The sequence below is a fragment of the Talpa occidentalis genome, unplaced genomic scaffold (genome assembly GCF_014898055.3).
Source record: "Talpa occidentalis isolate TD23 unplaced genomic scaffold, MPIMG_talOcc4v2.1 talOcc4.2, whole genome shotgun sequence".
In the NCBI taxonomy this organism is placed as follows: Eukaryota; Metazoa; Chordata; class Mammalia; order Eulipotyphla; family Talpidae; genus Talpa; species Talpa occidentalis.
The window spans coordinates 140,767,698-140,791,224 of NW_023602073.1; the positions used below are offsets into that span (position 1 = coordinate 140,767,698).

Below are 23,527 nucleotides of genomic sequence, written 5' to 3' on the forward strand. Positions count from 1 at the left end.
AAACATGATTAAGTCTGGTAGCTCATGACAGGTAATTGATCATAAAAGAAAACAAAAATTTAAGAAAAAAGCAAGCCTGTGGTCTTTGGAACAAGCTCACTTCAACTAAATGATATAAATATGACTTGGAAGGATTACAGTGAACACTGCAAGTTGAGCCCCTTTGCCACTCTAGCCTGGAGCCTGGCCCCCACTTCTGTGCCACTAAGGACTGCTAAGATCCTATAGGATCTTGGAGTTGGGGAATGAACATGAACATTGAAAACCTTGGAAGATGTATGTGATTGTGAATGTGTGAGTGGGGAGAAACATGCCTCATCTATTTCAAGATGACAAACTACATACTTCTAGAAAGACTATTTTATTTCCTCCAAAAGATCGTAACTACTCATTCTCTCCCTCTTGGCATAACTGAGAATTAAGCTTTGTTTAAATGTGCTTTTCTTCCTAGGTACTTATACTCCTGTGGGATGTGGTTTACATGTTAGTTACAACATTGGCTTTGACCTATTTTTTCATTTCAGGAAAAGGTCATTCAGGTAGGACCTAATCTTCATTTTTACATCACCATGATTTGGGAGAAGGCAGTAGAAGAAATTTTTAGGTAGATGCTGCACTGGAATAGAAATATTACAGAAGAGAAGGAGTGGAGCAGGGGTAAAATTTCCTGCCTCCTGATGGTATGAGGTGAATATGGGGGTTAGTGGAGACCAGAGTGGAATGGGAACCCTTGGATGGAACAGGTAGAAATGAAAGGTAGATAAACTTCTTAGAAGCTTCGATTGTTGAACTCTATTGGAATCATGGATGATATCAATTATCCAATGTTAATTCTTCACTAGTGGCCTTTCCAGTTTTTGCACAGCGTGCTGGAGGTAGCGCTCTCTTCTAGCCCACCCATCTTGCCACAGACTTGTTATTATGCCTGTTGCTGTGCTCCAATAATTTACTTTGAGTTCCAGAGTATAGCTTTTCACAGGTGAGGAATTCATGCCAGAAATCAGCAAAAGACCACCCTACTCAAAGAGGTCCCACCTTTTGTGAAGACCAGATGGAGGCCACTGGAGACAGGTGGGAGAGAAAGAACTTGTCACCTCCTGGAAGGGTCTCGCATGGAGAGGCTCTCTTTGACACTTGAGAGCGAGGTAGTGCCAGAAATTAAATGGTGGTTTCCATTCAGAGTGAAGAGAGATTCCAGGCAGGTGGCAACTTGTACCTGGAAGCAGTTGACAATACCATCTCTTAGTATGCGCGCACACAGGTGGAAATCTGTGCATTTTTTTTCACCTGAGTTTTGTTTCCTAAAGATCATCTTACTTAGGGAGAAAAGGTGACTTAGCAGCCGTGAGATTAGCTGGGAAGCTGAGCACTGTGTGACCCCACAGGTGCCACCGCAGATGCGGGACAGTGCAGGCTGTCTTGTGAAGGGGCACACTTGCACTGGCAGCAAATTATGTGACAGGGAAACATTTCTTCCTGCATTTTTAGGAGAGAATTCCAACTTTCTGTAATCTAGGCCAATTACAACGTTGAAAAAATACTTTGGATGCATGCTGTATCAGGTAAATATGGCAAACCTTCCTTGGAATGACTCATGCTAAACAGATGAACGAAACCATAAACAAAGACAATAGGATGTCTTTGGGCATTCAAGGTAGGTTTAGGCTAAGCTCTGTTCCGGGGAAGCAGAGACTGCTGAGCTATACATGCAGGGAGCTGTTTATGTAAATGTCCTTAGCTGTAGCTTTTCCTTTAGTCATAAGCGCCAGTGACTACAATGGTAGCAGCTATCCCCTTAAGAGATCTGACTAATGTTACAGGAGAGGGGATCCCCCATCCAGTCCCTTGTGTGTATTAGGGATCATGTAGATAAATCAAGGGTTTAAACATGAGCTATTGACTTGATCAGAAGGATTCCTTTGAACCAATTCAAGTAGAAGATGATGAGTATGAACTTGTTCTAAGTCACTTTTCAGGTTGGTCTTCATACCAGAGCTGTTTGAGATGGGATTAAGCTACTTCACTGAGCCAGATCCCCTACTTCCCCCTTTCATCTTGCTTTGATGGGCAATGCAAGTTGTATTCATTGACACCCAGAGAGCATGTTTTATAAGATAAAATTTCTTACCATTGGATTATTAGAGAAACACTGACAGTGAGAACTTTGTGTTATGTATCTCTATGTATGTCTTTTATATATAGTTGAAGAAGGGAATGTAGGTGTACATCATGTTAGGTTTGGGATTTTTTTTTTGATCATTTTTACGAAGAGCTCAATTAAGAACATCTTGAAACTGGCAAACACATTCAGTGAACAGTTGGCTTCAACAGTAAATGTTCACCCACGCAGTCCACGCCGATTGTAAAAATGCTCAGAGGAGCCGTAGATACTACTACGTTCCCCATTCCTTTACACGTGCATCTCCTGCCGAATGCTCACTGCTGCCCCAGCACACGGCCAGCCGAGGCGATGCTGCCTGCCATGCTGACGGTTGGTGCTTTTCCCTGTGTAATGTCCTTTGCACGGTTTTCTCCTGGAAGTTGAGTCACCCATCCTTGAAGGCACATCTCCAGTATTACTTCCACTCTAAGTTCTGCCAACATTGAGCTCTACTCCTTCCTGGGAATCTATAATTAGTCAATTAATGCCGCTTAATAAGCATGATTAAAGGGCTAAGGGCAGGTACAGCAATGCAGGCTCACAGCAGAGTTGACAGCAGGACTTCATTTGCCCCATTAAACTCCTTTAAGCCCCATTTTGCAGTAAAGTGAGACGTGGTGACACTAAGTGACATGACTGGTGCAAAACAGCTTGTTCACAGTTAAGTCACGTCCCAGATTCCAGGTGTCTTTGCAGAACTCTTACCCCTTAGGAAATTTCCCAGATGTTTTAAGAGGAAGAAGCCTAGTGAGTCTTCTCCACCTTTGTTTACTTTTTCTGTCTGGTCCAGGCCTGGCAGCTAGTGGTTGAGAAACTCCAAGATGGTGGTGGTTTCTTCTGTCCATGGACAAGGACATTCACTAGATGAAAAACCAGAACCTGGGTAAAAATGGAAAAATCCAAGTGTATGTTAATTGCAAAGGGTAGTATTTTCTGCGACAACATTGTACAATGACACTGTCAACTCACAACTGACTTCTGAGCTGTGAAAGCTCTCCACACTCATGGAGGGTTATACAGTGATGTGATCATTAGTATTCGCGCCTGTTTCAGAAATGTTATAATCCGTCCTTATAGCAAAAGAAAGGATTGTAACTTGAATAAATAGGATGCTCTGGAGTCAGGTTTATAGGGCCAGTGAAATGGGTCAGGCGTCTTTTGTCTGATTTCTCTTCTTTCCTCTCGGCACACGGCACTTGTCCCTGCAGAACCAAAAGTGCTCCAACAGGCTGTATATTTTCTCTCTTAGTGCTGATAAAAAATATTTATAGATTTGGTCTGCATCACATATATTGTTGCCTTATTCATAAATGATTTAAAATCGAACTAAATTTAAAACACTGTTTTGTTCTCTGTAATATCTCAGTCTAGAAGGCTCCATGGCCGTGAACGCTGTGTTGGCTTCAAGCATTTAGAAATGAATTTGGCCCTATCTGTAAATGGCACTTGGATGTCTTGCTAACACAGGCAGTGCATATGGAGCTTCGGAGACTCCGTGTTTGGTGTGATCCATTCAAGGATGCTTGCTGTCAGAGGAATCTGGCCTGGGTACAGCTCTCTCTGCTGGCATTTAGGGCATTTTGTAACATTTGTGGTTGGAATGGATGCACAGGATGATCCCTGGAGTGGAGAAATAACAGGACTTGCTTTTGAAATTGTTTGTCAAGAGCCCATTGGAGCATGGGGTCATGGTATTTAAAGCTTTGGAATGACTCCCCAGAAAAATGCATCAAGCTCTGAATTTTTGGTGTGGTGTCTAATTCTGTGATTAGAGGTACACTAGGGAAAGGTGGCTATTTTCTTGAATTCCTTGGTTTCTTGGAATAAGTCATTTACTTGGCGTTTTTAGCATAGAGAATATGAAGATAGAGAACACACTGGTTTTTAGACCAGCTGGGTCCATGCCAAAATGAAATGGAACATGCAGCAATCAAATCTGATTACTACCAGGAATTACTATCCAGGACCCTCGTCGCCAGGTGTGTGTGTCTTAGATAAATATTATATACCTGTATATTTCTCTCTGTCAGTGTAAATTCAGAGAAGAGACAAATGAGTGTGTCTTAGAGTTTAAAAAATAGACTTTAATGGAAGAACTAAGATGGGGTTGATTGGTTAAAATTTGATGATTGAAAAAGCAATGATAAAATACCTCGGTGAGGAAACGATAGAAACTACCCTTTGTAAACTTGATTTAAAAGTTTTATAAACTTGACTGAAATGTTTTTGGAAATATGTATGGAACTTACCTAGGAATAGAGTCTTTTTTTCAACTGAAACAAATATCTTCCCTAAACAAAAATCTCTTGCATATATGCACAGGTTTATGTGACATTTTGTCTTTAACTTTAGAACTTAAGACTCTATGTGTGGTATTTTTAAAAAGAGTTTTAAAATTCCTCCCTTTGCCCTATGACAACATTAGTTGTTTTGTGTGTCAACTAAAAAATAAAAGGACTTACTTTAAAAACCTGTGATTGCCCCCAGAGCTACCTTCTTTCACTGATTTAAAAAACCTTTCAAGATCCCTGGTTTTATTAAATTACTGGCATGTGAGCAGAAGAACCAGTGGTATGTGAGTGGCCTGAGTGGAGGGAAACTTGGCAGTGGACTCTGGAACATGACAGGCCTTGCTGTTGACTGGTGTGTTGAGAAAGTTTCTGACTTCTCTGAGGGTTTGTTTCCTCGTCTACAAGATGAGAAGACAATATCTACCTGAAGAATGAATGAGAGAGAGGACTGCAATGATTTGCTTAATACTCAGTTTGATTAATAATCAGCACATAATAAATATTCATTTTCCCCTCCCTATTTTTCCTGATCCCCCAGAAGGGATAGAGGCTCCCTACCTACAAAGTCATTTTGTACTGCCTCATATTTCTATTAGCAAGTAAAACCTAATTCTCTATTTCCAGCTTCCATCATCACAATTTCATTAGCATATTCAATTTCTCATATTATTTATAACCCTACATTATTATTTTTATAATCCATACAAGTTATTTTTGCTCCAGTGCCTCTTTGCACTGTCATGAAATACATTTTCTCCATTGCTGAGTGGTTTCTTCAATTATTCTCAGTTACATATAAATGCATTCACATACCCGCCTATGATTTATCTTTTTATGGCCCTGGTTGAGCATGAGTGTTTTTTTTTTTAAAGTTTGTAATTTAGGCTTTGCTAGACTCTGAAGTGTTCATGGCCTCTGCACCAAGCAGAGTCTTTGTTCTTGTTGCGTGGTCTGTGGCTTCTCTTGTAAGACCTCAGTTACAAGCCCTGAAGAAGCATCTATCACTTTTCCTATACTCAACTCTAACTCCCATCCTGTGTCCTGAAGCTAGACTCTCTCATCTTCATGCAGCCCCAGTGTCTTCCTCTTCAGCAGCCATAAATCAGAACATTTTTGCCAGGCATTCACAAGGGGAAAATCTAGGATTCATCTCTAATTTGCCTGGCATGAACTCAATCCAAAAAGAGTAACACATTTTGCATTAACCAGCTTTGCCTTCCCATCCCTACCTTTCTTTCAGGCAGTGTTGAAATTATATATATTACACATATATGTAAGCTGTCACATATATATATATATGTATATAGTGTACATGTATATAGTATACTTATTATATATATATATATATGATATATATAACTTCAGTACTGCCTTAAAGAAAGGTAGGCATGGGGAGGGCAAAGCTGGTTAATACAAAATTCTGTGCTTACAGAATACATATAGCTGTAATGTATATCATATATCTTATATATAAGATACACATATATCTTATATATCAAATATATCTTATACATCACATATCATATATCAAGATATATGATACACATATATCTTATATATCATATATGTTAAATGCTTGGTGCAGAAACCATGAACACTTCAGAGTCCAGCAAAGCCTAAATTACAAACTTAAAAACAAACTCATGCTCAACCAGGGCCATAAAAAGATAAATCATAGGAGGGTATGTGATATATATGCATACATATATGTATACACACTCACCCACACACATAAAACTTCAATACTACCTTAAAGGAAGGTAGGAATAGGAAGGGGAAAGTTGATTAATGCAAAATATGTTCTATATAATATATATATTTACAGTTATATATAGCTATATTTCATTTGTCAAATTCTGGGTTGATATTTTCTGGTGTTGGAGAAAACTTTTTTATTTAGCAGTGTTTTCCAACAAGTAAGTTGATATTGAGTAGACATGAATATATTGGAATTTATGGTGTGAAAAACAGGAAATCCATTGTTTTAATACCAGTGGCCTAAGGGTTAAGTCTCAGTGCCATCACCGCTGCAGCCTGAGTTCTATCCCCAGCCAGGGAGCTATCCACATGGTGCAGCAGACCTCTCCTGTCTTGCCCGCTGCTCCCCTCAGCAGTGTATTGCAGTCAGTCCGCCTGTTCTGTTCCCCACTCAGTCTCTGGTGAATCCTCTCACCCCCTGTACCTCTGGCCTACACCCCAGTTCTTCTATGCAAAAAAAAAAAAAAAAAGCTAATTTTCATCCAGGTTTCATCCATGTCCCCTGCAGACTTTTGGTCCCAAGTCCTGCATCTGCCTCCACCCTCAAAGTCAGTCTTTCAGTGGTTGAGAAAAGTGAGTGAGTCTCGGGGACCCTAAGGCACCATTACTCTTTCTAGCCCTACCATGAGCGCAAGGCAGCCAAGCTTTTAGGAAGGACACCTATGCTGGATGTAAGAAAGCATACTTCCTTAACTATTTTGTTGAAAGGTAGGATGAAGACTTTGCTAGAAAAGAAACCAAAATACTAAAGAGGATTTATGACCCACAATACACTTTATCTTTCAGAATAACAATACAAGAATAAGAGACCCAAATCCTGCCAGGGTTTTAAAAATTACATTTCACTCATGCTCAGGTATGACCTCCCCTTATAAATCCGGAAAAAAAATGTGGAGGAAGTCAGTGACAGGCCATTCTAGTGCATAATGAGGGAGGCAGAGTTCAGGACTGGGACTGATGTTTATGTATGCATCCTTGGAAGAGTTTTTATTTAACACACCACGTCCTTACATTGACTCCATTATAAATGTAATCATAAGAGCTTATACTTTATTATCTGAATGCCAGGCAGTTTATAAATGGTAATTCTAATACCCCAGCCCTAGAGATAAGTTGTCTTCTTCTTGCTTTACCTATGGGGAACTACACCCAGAGACTTGCAAACTTGCCCAAGGTTGCATCCGGTAAGAGGGTACCACCTTGGGCTGATGCACTGCAAAGCCCCCTCCCTACCCCCCTCATCATATGTGTGCTTTTCTCCATACATCTTTGTTCATCTTTGGCAAAGAATTTCTGATTTGGGGGCACCTATTTGATTGGCCTTTTTGAACTTTTGGAGGAGTGTTTATCTTTGTTTACAGAGTAACCCATGGAGGTATAAGAATCCTCTTATTTTCCAATATTATAGTTCTATGAACCTCAAAAATAGAATCTCATCTTCATCCTATTAAATCGGATGCAAAATAGAACTAGAAAAATAACAGAAAAGAGAGATGATGAATTTATTGAAACTCACTCTTTTTAACAGATACCACCAGTCTTGTATGTTAGATTGCTAGTTCATCTTGAGAGATTACTGTTCTGAATTACTTCAATAATTTCTGCTGCTCTATTAAAAATCCTCTTTTCCATGGGAAGATATAATAAAAAGAAGTTTCTTTTATTTTTTCTTTATTGAATTCTTCCTCGTGTTACCTGAAAGTCTTTATGAAAGTATGATCCCAGATGGGCTAGTTCTCCTGCACCACATCATCTGTGTAAGACCGGCTTTGCCATCAAACCCATTTCATCCCCACACTTTCTAAATCAACATCAGCATTTATGAACAACTCTGCAAATCTTGTTCGCATGCATATCGTCTTAGTGCAGTTTATTTGAAACACCCCATAGACTGTGCCTTCAAACTCATTTTCCTAAAGCATGAAAGGAATTGGCAAGTGACAAGTAATTTCTCTGTCAAACATGCAGCAGTTCCACTTAGAATATAGATGACACAGCCGCTTATTTACCAGTGGCCTCAGGCCACAGCCCACTCATCAAGCAGGAGGCAGAAACACAAAATCTTTTTTGTCCATTTAAAAGTATGCATGGCCCACAAAAACTTTCAAGCTAGTAGTGATTCCTAACCCTTCAAGAGTTGTTTCATTCATAGAACACGTCCAGTGCCTGTGATGACTTGCCCGTGGTGCTTTCCTGCTTGGTCTTCAGCTTTCTTCCATCGAATTCTAGATTCAGCTTCCTCCAGGCTCATAGGAGTATTCATAGGGGTTTGGGGTATTCAAGAACCTTTCCCACTTGCCCACTGTTCTGCCATCAAAGAACTCTCAGGTAGTGTGAACCCCAAGTCCATGTGCAGCTCTTCCCCCTGTCAGCCGTGGGGCCTCAACCTCAGTTTCCTTGCCTGTCAAGGCAGAACACTGCTGTGTCTTGCCTTTCTCACCAGGCTTTGTGGGAAGACATGGCACCTCAGTTACACGATTTTGACTTCATTGGGATTGAACTTAGCCAGCTGGTGTCAGATGAATCCAGATTCGCGTCAACTGAAAAAAGTTGAATCTTGGCCTCTTAGCCAAAGCCAAAAGGCAGAGCAGATTCTTTATGGTCTCCATCCCGCCCATCTGTCTTCCTCTGTACTTGTTGTGTTGCATGCATGAATATGCTGGGAAGAGTCAGTCTTCATGGTGACCCCCTGGCTTGGTCCCGATAGAAGAGAACTTTCCTGGCTGCTGGCTGGCATCACGAGGTTTGGAGGGCTGGGGCTGCTCTGTTCATAGCTATTAGAGTTACACTGTCGGGGTTAGATGACTGTGGTGATTACTTCAGGAGGAACCTAATGTTATGAAACAGACACCCAGGTGATTCCATCTCTCTTTGCTATTTCATGCCTACCTGCATCAGATCATGTAATATGATTATGAGGAATTCTAAGCTAATTTGACCATAATTCATATTTATATTTAGGTTGTTATTATAACTGTAGTACACCAATCATTTCATTTCAAAGTCATTTCCTTCTACAACTGCACTGTTGACATCTTAAAATGTCTATCTAGATTTAATGGAAAAAATCTGTATTATGAAACAAGGCAGTGTTTTGAGCTTGAAATACAAAGAAACCAATATTAATTTGCTTTAAACATTTTTTAGAAATGGGAACCACTTTCTAAATCTTAATGGATAATAGTTTCATTTGGATTTTATTTTCAGTATCTGGAATGTTCATTTTTATCATTTGGGGTCGAAAGGCTGTGTTCACACTGGTTGGGTGAACAGTCAAGATTTTTTTTAAGCTATTTTTGTAAAAATATTTAAGTATTGATAGTCCATAAAGCCATTAGTTTTAATTTGGTGGAAAATAATTTTATTAAAGCTTTAAATAAGGCTGTGCAAGCAATTTTTCTCCCTGATGGTGTCTTTAGGGTTGTGTTAATTATAAGAAATGGAGCTCCTGGAGACGTTTACTCAGCACACAAACTCCTCATTGTTAAGCACGGCTGGTGTGTGCTGACAGCTGCCTCTTAGAGAAATGGAGCCCGTGGTTAAGGGTAGAAAGTGTGGCATTAGCATAATTTTTTGGCAAGGACAAAACTGGGGCTGCAGCGGTGCCTTCAACAGTGTCTCCTTGATTAGCAGGGTCTTATCGGAGGCTGGAGCTCCTGGGGAGAGGCAGCCCTTGGAGAGTGTAGGTAACCAGAAGCCTGTGTCAAATGGCTGCTGCTGAATTAAAAAAAAAAAGAGAAAGGATTTCAGTTGCTTATGGTTATGATTTTATTTTTTTAAGCATTTAAATAATAATACTTTTTTTTAAGATTTATTTATTTTATTTATACAAGCACTGGGTACAGTCAGAAGTGCAGGAGGGTGAGAGAATTCACCAGAGCCAGAGCGGGGAGCAGAGCAGGCAGAAGGACCGAAGTCCACTGCTGAGGGGAGCAGCGGGCGGCAGGAGAGGTCTGGGCGCCATGCGGGACCCTCCTCCGGTGGCCAGGGAGCAGCCGGGGATCAAACCAGCACTGCAGAGGCTGCGGGCAGCTTCGCAACCCAGCTCTCAACCGCTGCGCCACTGGGGAGGCCCTGGTTATGAATTTAAAAGGGTCCATAGAAAAGAGGCTGGAGAGAATTGCTGGTGTTTGATCGAAGTTGACAGTGTAGAGGCGGCTTTTCTGACATTGACACTAATGCAGATTATGATTTCTATAAGAGGAATTAGAATTAAAACATTTTTACTCTTCAGGGACCAATTTAGACAAAAATAGGTCTGCTAATGCAAAACTTAAAAGTCAAGAATAAATCACATCCCCTGAAGGTTCTGTAAGTTCATTTGCACGACGCTGAAGGTATTTCAAACCATTGGTGGGGGGAAGTGTGTATTTTTCAAGACATATCAGAGACAGTCTTAGAAGGTAATAGGAAATGTAGAATTATTTTATATTAATTATTTTATATTATGCTAATTATTATACATTAATTATTTTATATTAATATTCATCCTTAATATTGTATGCTATTCCCCTGGCCTTAGGATCATCTTTGATTTCTTCAGTAATAAATAAAATAATAAAATTGTATGTAAATACAATGTCAGGTAATAGGAGGTCACTGCCCTTTCCCCAGTTCTTACTAGGAGCCAGGCAGGCAGGGTGCTAAGCCCTTTACTTGTCTTTTGTTTCATTTTCATGACAACTCCATTGCTTAGCTGCTATTTAGTATTAATGTCAATTTGCAAATGGGAGCATTAAGCCTCAGGGAAATTAAATAATACTTCCAAGCTTGCTTGACTAGTAAGGGGTAGCACCGACATTTGAACCCAGGTCTTTTTGTCCTGGAGCCCACAGTGTTCCCTCTTGACCCCTGGGCTGCCTGTGACAGCCACTTGTATTAGCACTATCTTCCTGACTCCATTACTGGACTCCCCTGGGGCTCCTTCCACTCTCCTCACAGAAGAACTACGGTTGCTATTGAAAATATGAGGTACCCTGATGGTTCTATTCAGGAATCCTTCTTCATGTCAGTGTCTCTAGTACTTTCTTCTTTATCTGGTTGTGTTGGTCTCTGTTGGATTCACATGGGCAGGCCATTAGGCTCCTCTGTGTTGACCAGCTTCCCCCACTCTGCTCCATTCCTGGACCCCAGTCTCAGAAGACAGGGTGATTCACTGGACTAAGGACCAGACAGTGTCATTGCTTCAGATTTCCTACAGGCTTCTTCCTGCCAGGTCTTTGTGGACCCTTAACAGTGTGTGCGTATGGATCACATGTGAGTATCTCCAGACAGGTGGATTACCCCTGCTTCTTTAGGCTGAGTGGGGCCCAAGAAGACTTAGCAAATGGAGAATTATGCTTTAATTGCTCTTTTTTACCATGAAGCAAGAAGTTCAACAGAAAGTACACACCAAGCCTCGTCTGCAGGAGCAAATAAATTCTGAAACCATAAACTCTGAAAATTATTCTTAAAAAGATTTGTGGAGTCCCAACAAAGGTTTGAGTAAGCCTTGTGGTTTAAAGGGTAAGCTCTGTACTTGGAGGTGCCCTGTGCCAGCCCTAGAAGGCACCCTGTAAGCCAGCCTGGCCCCCTCAGCAGGTGCCAGGGCCAGAACCACCTGCCTGGCCTCCTCTCAGGGGGAGTTCTATGACCACCAGCACCCTATCAGCATGAAACACTTGTTCACACAAACTCTCACCAGAAATGATGGAGGTAGCCTGTGATTAAGATCAGCATGAACAACATATGTTTTTTCCTTCTGGAAAAAGAGACTTAGCCAATATTATGAAGTGTATTGATTTGTATTTTGTAGCCCAGTGGTTCCCAACCAAAGCTAGGCATTCGAATTACCTGAAGAACTTTAGGAAATAAAAATGCCAAATGACTTGTTCTAGAATAATTAAATGAGAACAACTAAGGCTGAGGCTCAGTGTCAACATTTCTTAAAATGTGGGGGTTGAATATGGGGGTTGAAAGCTGCTGAGAGGGAAGATGGAGAGGCAGTGAGGGAGGGTCTGTGCCTGCTAGTGAACGTGCCAGGTGTGTCTATGAACAGGTATTGTTCTAAGCATTTTTCATAGACCAAAATTTTTCCACTGTACTCCTTACAATAAACCTATGAAGTCAATTCGTTTTTGCAAATAGGTGTCTGGAAAATTTTGAGGCGTTGAAACAACTTTTCAGAGTGGAAGACACTTAGAGGATTCTCTGTTATGAAAGGAGAGGTAGCCTGTGTTACATCCGGTTTCCTCTCCCACAGCTCTGTGCACAGAAGACATAGACATGGCTCCTGTGTGATCAGCATGCTACTTCTGCCAGGTGACTCCCAGGTGTGATGATCAGTCAGGAATCCTCAGATTCCAGGTCGAAGATCCTGACCTCTAAATTCCTGAAAGGTATTTTTCCTGCAGTCAGTCTGTAAGATAAGTAAAATAGGCAGACACTGAGAGCATACAGCCCTACCAAGACTCTGGTAGTACAAATATACTTTAGTAGTACACAAGCTGTAACTCCCAGGTACTTGCAGTTAACACCTGTGCACATTCACACGTAATCTCTCATGTTATATTTGCAAGTGACCTGGGGAGCCTCCATTATAAAGAGCAATATGGGTAGGATGAGATTTAGAATGCATTGTAATTTAGCTGGTTGCAAAGTCTGAGACCACTTGCCTTCAGTAAGGGGATATTTTAAACCAGTAAACCTCCGTGTTTTGTTATTATTGCTTTTTGTGTAGAGTTCTGTAAATTTTGACTCACATGCAGAGCCATGTAGCCAGCATTGCCACCGCCATGCGGACCAGAGGCATAGAGGCCCAAGGGCAAGAGTGTTGCTTCAGGTCATTAACTGCTCCTCCTCCTGAGCTTGACTTTCTGGTGTGGGGTTAGCTCCATGCCATTCGAGCTAGTGATTTCTTGGCAGAGTGGAGACAGACCTTTCTGAAAGTTTGACTAATGGTAGGAGTGAAAATATGCAGGATGTATGGCTTTCCTTTTTCCAGCTTCCCAAGATACTAGATTCCTCAAGGAAAGTCTTGAGTCATGAAAAGGAAGCTGAAATCAGAGCTCTAAAGATTGGGTTACTTACTGGAAAGAAATGAAATGCTAAGTCTCCAAAAACAAGAGGCACCGCCTCATAGGGTGCTGTGACCTGGGATGAGAAATGGGATTATGGAAAGTGGATGTTCCCAGGGTGATGGAGGTAGGTGGCAGGGCAGCTCTTGTTCTCTGTCCTGACTCCAGAACCTTCATCAGCCAACTTCTGCCTTTTCTAACTGAATACACACCTTTAGTGCCAAGCCCAGCAGCCCAAGAGACTTGAGTCCTTGACAAGACAGAGCAGCAAGAGACATCTTTGATGCCTGTGGGCCTGTTCAGGGAAGCTCATTTGATAGCAGTGTTCATTCTTTGATCTCAGCTAACAAGTTACCAACTTCTGTTTTGAAAATTATGACAGTTTTGTTTACTTGGCTCTATGAAAGCGTAAGATTCTAGAATAAAAAGCTCTATCTGGAGACCAAATAATAATGCAGCTATACCCTAGGAGAATAAATTGCTGTCTCCAGTTAAAGAAATGCATTTTATTCCAGTGGCTCATCTTTTCCCTTTGTACCTCTGTTCCCTCTGTGCCAGGCACTTATAGCCTTGGTTCCCAGGAACCAAGTGACTTGTCCGTGGATGGGTGATCAGGGATCTGCCAGTGAAGGTGACAGTGGGATCAATGGCCAAACAAATGGTCCTTTCTTTCTGCAGATAAGAGTAAAATCTTCAGTAAGGGAGAGAAGGGGGGAGAGAGGGAAAGAGGGAGAAAAGGACATTTGAGCTAAACCTGAATGAAAGGGATGAGGAAAAATTTTTTGAACAGAGGGAAGAGCCAGTTCAAAAGGTCCCTAGCTGACAGCAAGTGGTGTGTTCCACAGAGAGGAGGCTGCTGTGGCTGTGTCTGGGGATGGGGGTGAGTGGGTGATAGGCAGCCTGGGCCACTTAGGTGTTAGACCATGTAGGGAGTTGACCATTTTAAGCAAAGGGCTGTGGAGGTGGATTGATATGGCTCCCTAATACCTGTGGTGTTTGTCTGGTCAGGGGAGAAAATTAACCATCAGTATGGAAGGACACCTTAGGCTCTCTCCTGGATGGCTCAGAGAGGCTGATGAGACATGATCATACTTGAGTAATATTTTGAAGGGTGAACTCGGGACTGGCTGGTACAGAAAGGATAAGGAAAAGAAATGGATTGAGGATGACTCTTGGACTTTGGATCCCACTGGGAAAGGGATGAGTTAAAAAAGACCAGGAAGACCACAATTTGGGGCTGGACATGGACCAAATAAGAGTTCTGTTTGGATTGGAGAAGTGCCCTGTAGATATCCAGGTAGGGGTGAGGGGGAGCCAGTGGTAATCAAGTCTGGAGTTTGAGGGAGCAGTCAGTTATTTAAATCATGCCTTTATGGAGCTTCTGAGAACTCTGGTGTTCTTGTGGAAACTTTTAGTACTTTAGACACATTTGGTTGTGTGAGTGCTCTTCAACTCCTGAAGAACCTTGGAGTGTATGGGATTCTCGCATCCCTCCTGAGTGACACCCTTCCGGGGATGGGCAGATGGGAGCCCTCTACAGCTATACCGGCTGTGTAATGGTTGAATCGTTCCAGACATTTTTTTCGACTTGGACAGCTGTTTTCTAAATTCTTTTGTGTATATCCTCTTCCTTGAGTGAGATATGGATCTCACTACATAATTATGCACATTCCCAAGGGCGTGCAGCACAGTAATTAAGATGTAAAAAGTTGTCAGTCATGTTCACCTTGAAAAGGTTCCTGAAAATAACCCAATCATGAGCGCTCCAGATGTTTGTGCTTGAGGGTCTTGCACAAGAAAATTGGACCCTGTTATCCCTTGGACCCTGTAGTCCTTCACCCCACACAAGTGGCCAGTTAGGGCACCATTGTTGTAGATAGCAAGTGGGTGATAAATCTGAAGACAACAGGAAAACGACAGCTTATGACTCAGGGTGGAAAAATCTATACACTAAACCACTTACTTGTTATGTTTGGGTAAGTCCCTATTCAAATTGTCCCTGGCTTAAGATCTGCTTCCCCTTTTTTTCTCCAATTTCTTATGTCACTTTTGCTCTTTCTTAAAAAAGCACCTTTCACCTACTCCGTCCAGGCCCTTGATCTGCTTACCTCAGCTGCTGTTCTCTCTGAGTATCATTGTGTTTCCAGTGTTTTCTAGATTTTGTTCTGTTAGGAAGTCTGGTCATCTTCACTTATGCCAAAGATGATGTACCCTAGACTGGCAAACATCACCCTTTGAGGAAGCCTTCAGGTAGGCTGACTGCATCATTGGCTCCCTTGCGTGGTCAGCCTGTTGGCGGATGATCACGTTGGGAGATGGTGCAGCCCAGGTGGCACAAGAGTTGGAGATAGCAACCCTCTCAGCAGGCTTTCAGGGGAGCAGGCGCCCCAGCCCCCCTGGCCTGTCTGCAGTTTCCCAGCTCTGTGACCATGAGCAAAGGACTGGATTTTCCAGCCTTTGTTCTCTCTAGAATTGGGAGTAATTGTAACAGTCCTCTGATATTTGACTGAATGAAATGAATACCTGTAAAACACTTAGCAGATTACCTGCTACTTTAAGAACTCAATGGTCTTTAGTTCTCTTCCTAACCTGTCTGAGTCCTTATTCATCAGGAAATAATAGCCATGCACACTGAAAATGCACTTGCTGGTAAATAGTTATTAGGGAAGACAAAGCAATCTTTGGAAGCAAGCTAGACTGAAAAGATGAAGGGGAGTTGACAATCAAAGCAAAGTGGAGAAAAAGAACAGCAACTCTCAAAGCTTAGTTCCAGAACCTGCATCGTTACCTGGGAGCTTGGTAGAAATGCAAATTCTCAGAGCTACTGAATCAGATACTCTAGCAGGGGGCCAGGGAATCTGTGTTTTAAGTGAGTCCTACAGGTAATTCTAGTCTAAATTAACTCAACATATACAGAGTGAGGACTATGTGTGCTTCTAACTGTGTGCATTTGCATAAAATATATTTTAAAAGGTCTGTAACTGCTGAAATTATTACCCAAGAGTGGTGGTATCAACAAAATCGCATACATTGGTGATTGATACCGATTTCCCTTTGGCACTGTCATCTGAATAGAAGTATGTCCAGATGCTTATTTGTAATGACTTTGTATTAAGTCCATTTAGGGTTTAAAATGATTGATTCATTTACTTTTTTCTTCTTTTTTACCCTAGGAAATTCCACTTACTTGGATGACCATGGGCCACCTCCCAGTAAGGTAAGATCTTTGCTTGTCATAGAAATTTCTTTTTCTTGGTACCTCCAGCCTTTAACCACCCAAACATTCCTTCCTGACCTTGATTTGGTCACAAGAAAAGAGCAGCTAGCAGTTGTCAAGGTAATTCTGGACTGACAGTGGGGAGAAAGAGAGAGCATGTGGAGGGAGAAAAATTTTGAGGGGAGAAGCAGCTATACTGTCAGTAGTGTTAGCTGTCCCAGGCCTTGGAGTCTTAGGTTGGCATCAGATATTTGGTAGTTTCTTCTAGTAGCTGCATCACGTGCCTTGGCATCTGCACTCACCTGTGATGTGACCTCCCTGTGCCTTAGAGCTCTGGGGCTATAGTCACCTCTGCCCTTTCTCCCAGGCCTGCCTCACTTGAGAAGCTCCAGCTAAGACTCAACCCTCTGGAACCAACCCTCTCCGCCCTGGCCTACTTGCCTACTTGTGTGCTTCCTGTGAGCAGTTTTGGCCTAAATTTTAAGGGTCACAACAGCCCAGCGAAACTATTAGTGTAGTTCCCCACCGCTCTCTACCTTCTCAAAGATAGTCTTTGACTTTTAAGGTGATGCCTGCAAAGTGCAGATGTAAGTACATCTTGAAAAGATAACCAACTGCTAACCTTACAGGCTGGAAATTTACTGCAAAGTCAGCTTCTGAGTTTCTGGATTTTGAAAACTCTTACCAGATTTAAGAGCATGAGCTTTGAAGAAAGGTGTTTCTGGGTTCATCTCTGGTTCTGCCACTGTTTTACCAGATAAATTAATTAATGTTTCAAGTCTCAGTTTTTTGATATGCGAAGTGGGATTAAAAATACTACCCACAATACAGGATGTCGAAAAGGATTGAGTAAGCTGATATATGGCAACACTCAGCACCTGGCATGCAATCAGCATTAAATAAACGGTGGATAATAGTAACTAGACTGGAGTAACATTGAGATTATTGATAAATGGCACAGTAGTATTTATGACAGTCATGAATGACTTTCCTGCCTGGTCCACTGCATATATTTGTGTTGCAGTATTACAGGCAGTGAGAATACAAATGTGAATCAAAGCAAAAACAACAAATAGTCCCAGAAGAATATAGAGAATTAGACATTTCTTTCTTTTTTTTTTTTAAGATTTATTTATTTATTTATACAAGCACTGAGTACAGTCAGAAGTGCAGGAGAGTGAGAGAATTCACCAGAGCCAGAGCAGGGAGCAGAACAGGCAGAAGGACCGAAGTACACTGCTGAGGGGAGCAGCGGGCGGCAGGAGAGGTCTGCGCGCCATGTGGGACCCTCGCCCGGCGGCCGGGGATCGAACCAGCGCTGCAGAGGCTGTGGGCAGCTTCGCAGCCAGTGCTCAACTGCTGCGCCACCAGGGGAGGCCCAGAATTAGACATTTCTGAGAATATGAGCAATATCTCACTCGTCTTGATATCCTGACATCCTCTCCTTATCCTCGATGCACGGGGAGAGGCATGTCACAAGTAGTCATTAAATTTCTCTGAATTGCACCTTGGTATCCTGAGTTAGATTCTAAATTAAGTCTCTGGCTCCCATCCAAAGTTCATTCCGCTAGGCCAGTCTCCTTCAACTTTAGCTTGTCTCTCAAACTATAGCTTGGTTATTCCAGGAGACTTGTTTAAACAAAGATTGCTGTCTCAGACCCCTGGAAGTCTGATTCTGTGGCCTGCATGGGACCTCAGAATCTGAATTTCTTTAGGGATCCCTAGTGATGTGAAGCTGCAGATCTGGGGATCACAGTTGAGAACCACTGCTCTAAAGGTCATGAACAGAAAGAAAACCATTTCTCTGTGTTCTTTCCAGTGCTCATAGACTCGAGAAATTTGTGTGGCTTGTTATGTAAAGGCTGTTTTTCAGTGTATTGATGGTTGCTCACTTTTCTTGCAGCGAAACATATTTTCTTTGCTTAATAAGCTTCCAGGAGGGAAAGTGAGTGGGGTGGGGAAGGAAGGTGCAGATGGGCTGTGGGTTTCTTCCCCACTAACTAGCTTCTCTCCCCAGTGGGAGCCAAGTGAGCCCGTCCCACCCCTCTGCTCTGCAAGAAAGAGGAAGTTGGTGGCTTTCTCTGCGAATCATTAGCTGCTTCCCTGATGGTGTGTTAGGACAGAACTTTAGTTCTGGGTGTGATAAATGGGATTTTACCTGACAAAAGGTGTGGGCCCACTTTATGTAAACTTGCCTCGAGCTCAATCCTTGATAAACCCGCCTCTAGTCTGCTCTGGGGGCCTTGCTCTAGCCAAGTGGCCATCCTGCCTGCCTCTTTGCTTGTACCTTTGGTGCTTGGATTCTGAGTTTGCTGAGCTCTCTCCCCCTATCCCCTCTGATACCCTCCAGGGCTTTCCCTGACTGTGAATTCCCCTCCCCCAACCCACACTTCAGCCTTCTACCCTCCCTTTTCTTCTATCCCTAATAATTGCTCCCTGATATATACAAAAATGATTGGGTGCTATCAGTTCATATTAAACCACATGCAGAGTAAATCCAGTTTATGAACTTTAGTTCTAGGTTTCCAGTAGTGAATGTCATTTCTTTAAACCAGCAGACGTTTATATAATACAGATTCTTTCAATCTGTGTTTCCATTATCTGGGAGTAGTGTAGCAAAACACTCAAACTTTCTAAGCAGTAGCCATACTCAGAAGAATATAAAAGTGGGTAAGAATAATATTGGTATGCTAACATCTTCTAATCTGTGCTTATGACTTCTGGCAGGGTGGAAATGAATCCCAGAAGAGATGAGTCAGATTTCCAGATAAAGATCCCTTCTCTGTCCCCTGAGGTGGGGCCTCAGTGATTTCGGCCTCCAATCACTGGTGTATCCAGGGACACGGTGGCATCCAGAGGATAAGGACTCACATGTGTGGCCTCTGGAGTGAACCCCTAGCCTGGCGGGGGAAAGCAAGAACGAGTCCAAACCCATATCTTTCTCATTCGTTTAGCCCCAAAAATAACTTCTTGATGCCAAGACTGAAGAAGGGTTTTTAAGCCTGAAAATGTACTGAAGTTGACAGGCGGGTTCTCATTTTATTAAAAGTTCAGCCCCACAAGTTTCACATTCCACAAGTAATAGCCATTTAGGGAATGGGGTGTGGGCCACACAGCACACAGAGCCCAGGTCTGCCTTCCCTGAGGATTTCAGAAGAAAGAGCCCTACACCCCCAATTTGTATTTGTAAAATCCACTTTAACCTTGTAGTTGTCCTCAGTTTTTGAGCTAAGCTATTATTTTAAGGCCGTTGTGAATATTTTTTTTCCACCATCATTTTTTACCACTGCTTTGTGTGTGTGTGCAGAAAGCAGTGGTTTAAGATTACAGCCCTGCCAAGGGTGAGCCTGTGTCTCTCTAGTGGGTGAAGTAGACGCACAGGAAGTAGCAGGCAGGAAGCAAGTAATGTGCGATCCAGCTTCTTACAAAATTGTGCATGTACATCTGTGTGTACAGAGAAGAGCCTGCAAAGACAAATGATGTTTTCTCCAGACGGTGAGATCTCAGGAGACTTTCACCCTCTTCTGGTATATATATATATTTTTCTGTATAACTAAGCAATTATAGTAAGGCCTGTACTATCTAAAAAGCAAAGAAAAAACGTTGTCCTGATGTCAGAGAAGATCACAGATGAAAGTCTGCCATGCTCTGGCCTCTGCGGCATCAGTGGCTCTGCCCACCCCAGAGGCTCTGGCCTGGGGAGGTCAACCTTCCCACCTCCTGCTGCACTTGACCTGGGGTGTGAATCCTGACATGAGTAGCAGGCACCCATCATGATAAATTCTGGTGGCAACAAATAGAAAAATTGTCATTTCACATATGCTGGGTTCTCTAATCAGATAGATAAGGAGAGTTGATCTAAGCAGCTCAAGAAAAATAAAATCATATTCATCGCTGATGTCTGTCATTCCCCCTGTGCCAAGCACTCTGCTAATCATTTTTCATGCAAGATGAGGGAACAAGATGTTAGAAAGGCTGCATCACCTGTCGAAGGTCATGCACTAAGCATTGAACTTAGGATTCCAGCCCAAGCTTGTGTAGCGCGAGTTCGTGCTTTTAAGCATTTCAAGATCACTCATTTAAGTCGAAACACAGTCATTTTTTTTAAAGATTTATTTATTTTTATACAAGAACCGGGGTACAGGCCAGATGCGTGGGAGGATGAGAGGATTCACTAGAGACAGAGTGGTGAGCAGAACAGGCAGACTGAAGAAATACACTGCTGGGGGGAGCAGCGGGCATGAAAGGAGAGGTCTGCCGCGCCATGTGGGACCCTCGCCAGCTGGCCGGGATTGAACCAGTGCTGCAGAAGCTGTTGACAGGTTCACAGTGCAGTGCTCAACGGCCTGCGCCACCAGGGGTGGCCCCACAGTCATTTTTTTTTTTTACCTTCCAGAATTTTACCTTTTTCTATGTTACATGGTACCTTTATTAGTCTGATAAACATCAGTTTAACCCACAGCATGCCAGAAAAACATACTCCTCACCATTTGTCATCTGGGTTCAAAGGATCCTTTTTTTAATCCCAACCCAGTGAACTTTTTTATTTCTCCCTCATCTTTTTCATTTCAATCACCTTTATTCATGCCTACCTCCGGATGTGTCCATTTATAAACTGTAGGTGAGGTAAATTTTGGGGTACAAGTGTCATACAAAAAGTAAGAATACTATTCATTTAGCAAAATGGGTTTAGATCCACACCACGAGATCTGAGTTTTGTCAGATGCTCAGAAGGCTCCCCTTTAAAAGGGCAGGTATTGGTGGTCACAAAACATCATTTGAAGGCCTTCCTCTTAATGACTAACTCCATGAGAACACCATATTTTCTTTTCTTTTATAATTTATTTATTTATTTATACAAGCACTGGGTACAGTCAGAAGCACGGGAGGGTGAGAGAATTCACCGGAGCCAGAGGGGAGAGCAGAGCAGGCAGACTGACGAAATACACTGCTGAGGGGAGTAGCGGGTGACAGGAGAGGTCTGTGCACCCTGTGGGACCCTCACCCGGTGGTCGGGGATCAAACCGGTGCTGCAGAAGCTGCGGGCAGCTTCACAACACAGCGCTCAAACGCTGTGCCACAGGGGAGGTCCCATATTTTCTTTTTGCCCTTAGAAATTTATGGTCACTCACCAACTCTTGAATTCGAGAGAGCAAATCTAGGATGTTGTCATCTGGTCACCTCGGTGGAGGCTGAAGTTTCAGGTTCAGTTTCATCATCTCACCATTGGGTCTTGAATGCGTTGTCTAACTCTTGCTTTCATTTCTGATTCTTCTGACGCTGTGCAGCCCTCCCTCTGTCAATTTTCTTGTCCTTTTCTTCACCGGCAGGGTGAAAATACCTTAATTCTCCATTCTATTCAAAGAAAGTTCAAAACAAACTAGAGAGACGGTGACTCCAGTGCTCTTTCATATCTCTCAGAAAGATGAGGCAATGCTTTGGTCACGGGAATAAGAAATATGAAGGGCGATGCTTTGGTGACCATTGATTTTTCTCAATGAACCATTAAACTTGGGTAGCTATTTAAATTTAAATTAATTCAAATTCCAAACAAATTCCATGTTTGAGTTGCAGTAGCTGTATCAAATTCCCTGTAGCCATATGCAGATGTGGCTACTGTCTTGGACAACACAGAATAGAACATTTTAATCATCTCTGAACACCAGTGTAGTGCTAAGCTGCTCTATCATTCTTCCTTTTTCTATTACTTTCATCTTTTTAAAGCATATTTGGTAATAATTGATGCATAATTGCTCGGTAATTATTCTAGGATGATGAAATTGCAAAGTGTTTCAAGATATAGGGAAATTAAAATCACTAATATCCCATAATAGATCTTAGATTTTTTAAAGGGACTAATGGACCCATATGGTAATTGCACGGTAGAGTGGTTTTTTATTCTCTTTATAAAGAAAGTGTATTTTTCTTGCAATGTCTCAAAGCAAGAATAAAGTCATGAAATATTAAACCCATACAAACATTAAGAACTGATTCAAGAATACCAAAACCTTAAAAACCCCAAAATTGGTTCCAATAGATCCTGACAATATATCAAGGCTTAGGATACATTACGGGTGTCAACATTTGTATACAAAAGTATTTTGATGTATAAGATAATACTTCTATCTTATTTTGTCACAACTAGTATTAGCAGTCAAAGGTCTTCTAGAACAGGTTCATTAGAAGAAAGTTTATATTTTAGTATGCTGAGTAAGCACCCCCAAATGCATGAGAAGTTGTATTAACTGTGATAACATTGTATAGCACCTCCTAGTGTCAGGCCACCCTCCAGAAACTAATTTCCCTTCATCATCAATTAATTATTGCATGCCTACTTTGTACAAGGGATCAGGGAAACACAGATAACCTTGAAGAGAATCCCTGCCATCCAATACTTTACAGTCCAGTTGCAACTTCAGGTCTGATAGACTCAGAGACTGGGAGAGCGCATGGTTCTGTAGCTGCTAATAGTCTTTAGTCTAAACGACCCTGTGCAGATAGCATTTACTTACTATGCACCACATTTGTTCTGGGCACGATGCTGGGTGCTGCACAAGGCACAGTCCCTCAGGGAGTTAAAAGTCTAGGGGATAGCACAACCTAACAACCGGGCTGCATCTTAACACATTAAGCTGGTTGCTACATCCTAGCATCAGACTCAACACAAAAGGACCCACCTGACCTCTTCAGGTCAGTGTCCTGGAGCTTCAGTGGGAGGAGCTATTCCAGTAGATTGGGTTGCAGTGGGTGAGGAGGGATGGGCCTCACACTGGGGTGGCAAGACTAGTGGTTGGAAAATGGAAGCATGAGCTGCTTTGAAGAACATGGCTTTAATAGAAAATAGAGAAAGGATGATAACCTAGGAGATGGGGACTATAGCGACATAATTGTGTAGTAGAAAAAAATAGAACTAGGAAAGGAGCGACAGGTCACCAGTTCAGTCTCAATTGCATTATGGATTTAACTGACCTCTCTCCCGAGTAGAAAAGATATGTTGATGTTTTAACTACCAGAAATCTGTGCCATCTTATTTGGAAATAGGCTC

General features: G+C 42.2%; 1 protein-coding gene across 2 annotated transcripts in view; it reads left to right on the top strand.

Annotated features, from left to right (window-relative positions):
* UST (uronyl 2-sulfotransferase) overlaps nucleotides 1-23,527 on the top strand; it is a 261,891-nt gene that overhangs the window by 81,797 nt on the left and 156,567 nt on the right. For both annotated transcript variants that reach the window (XM_037520548.2, XM_037520547.2), the window contains exon 2: nucleotides 16,439-16,482. In XM_037520548.2, the coding sequence (XP_037376445.1) occupies nucleotides 16,439-16,482 (44 nt within the window). The remainder of the gene's footprint in view (nucleotides 1-16,438; nucleotides 16,483-23,527) is intronic.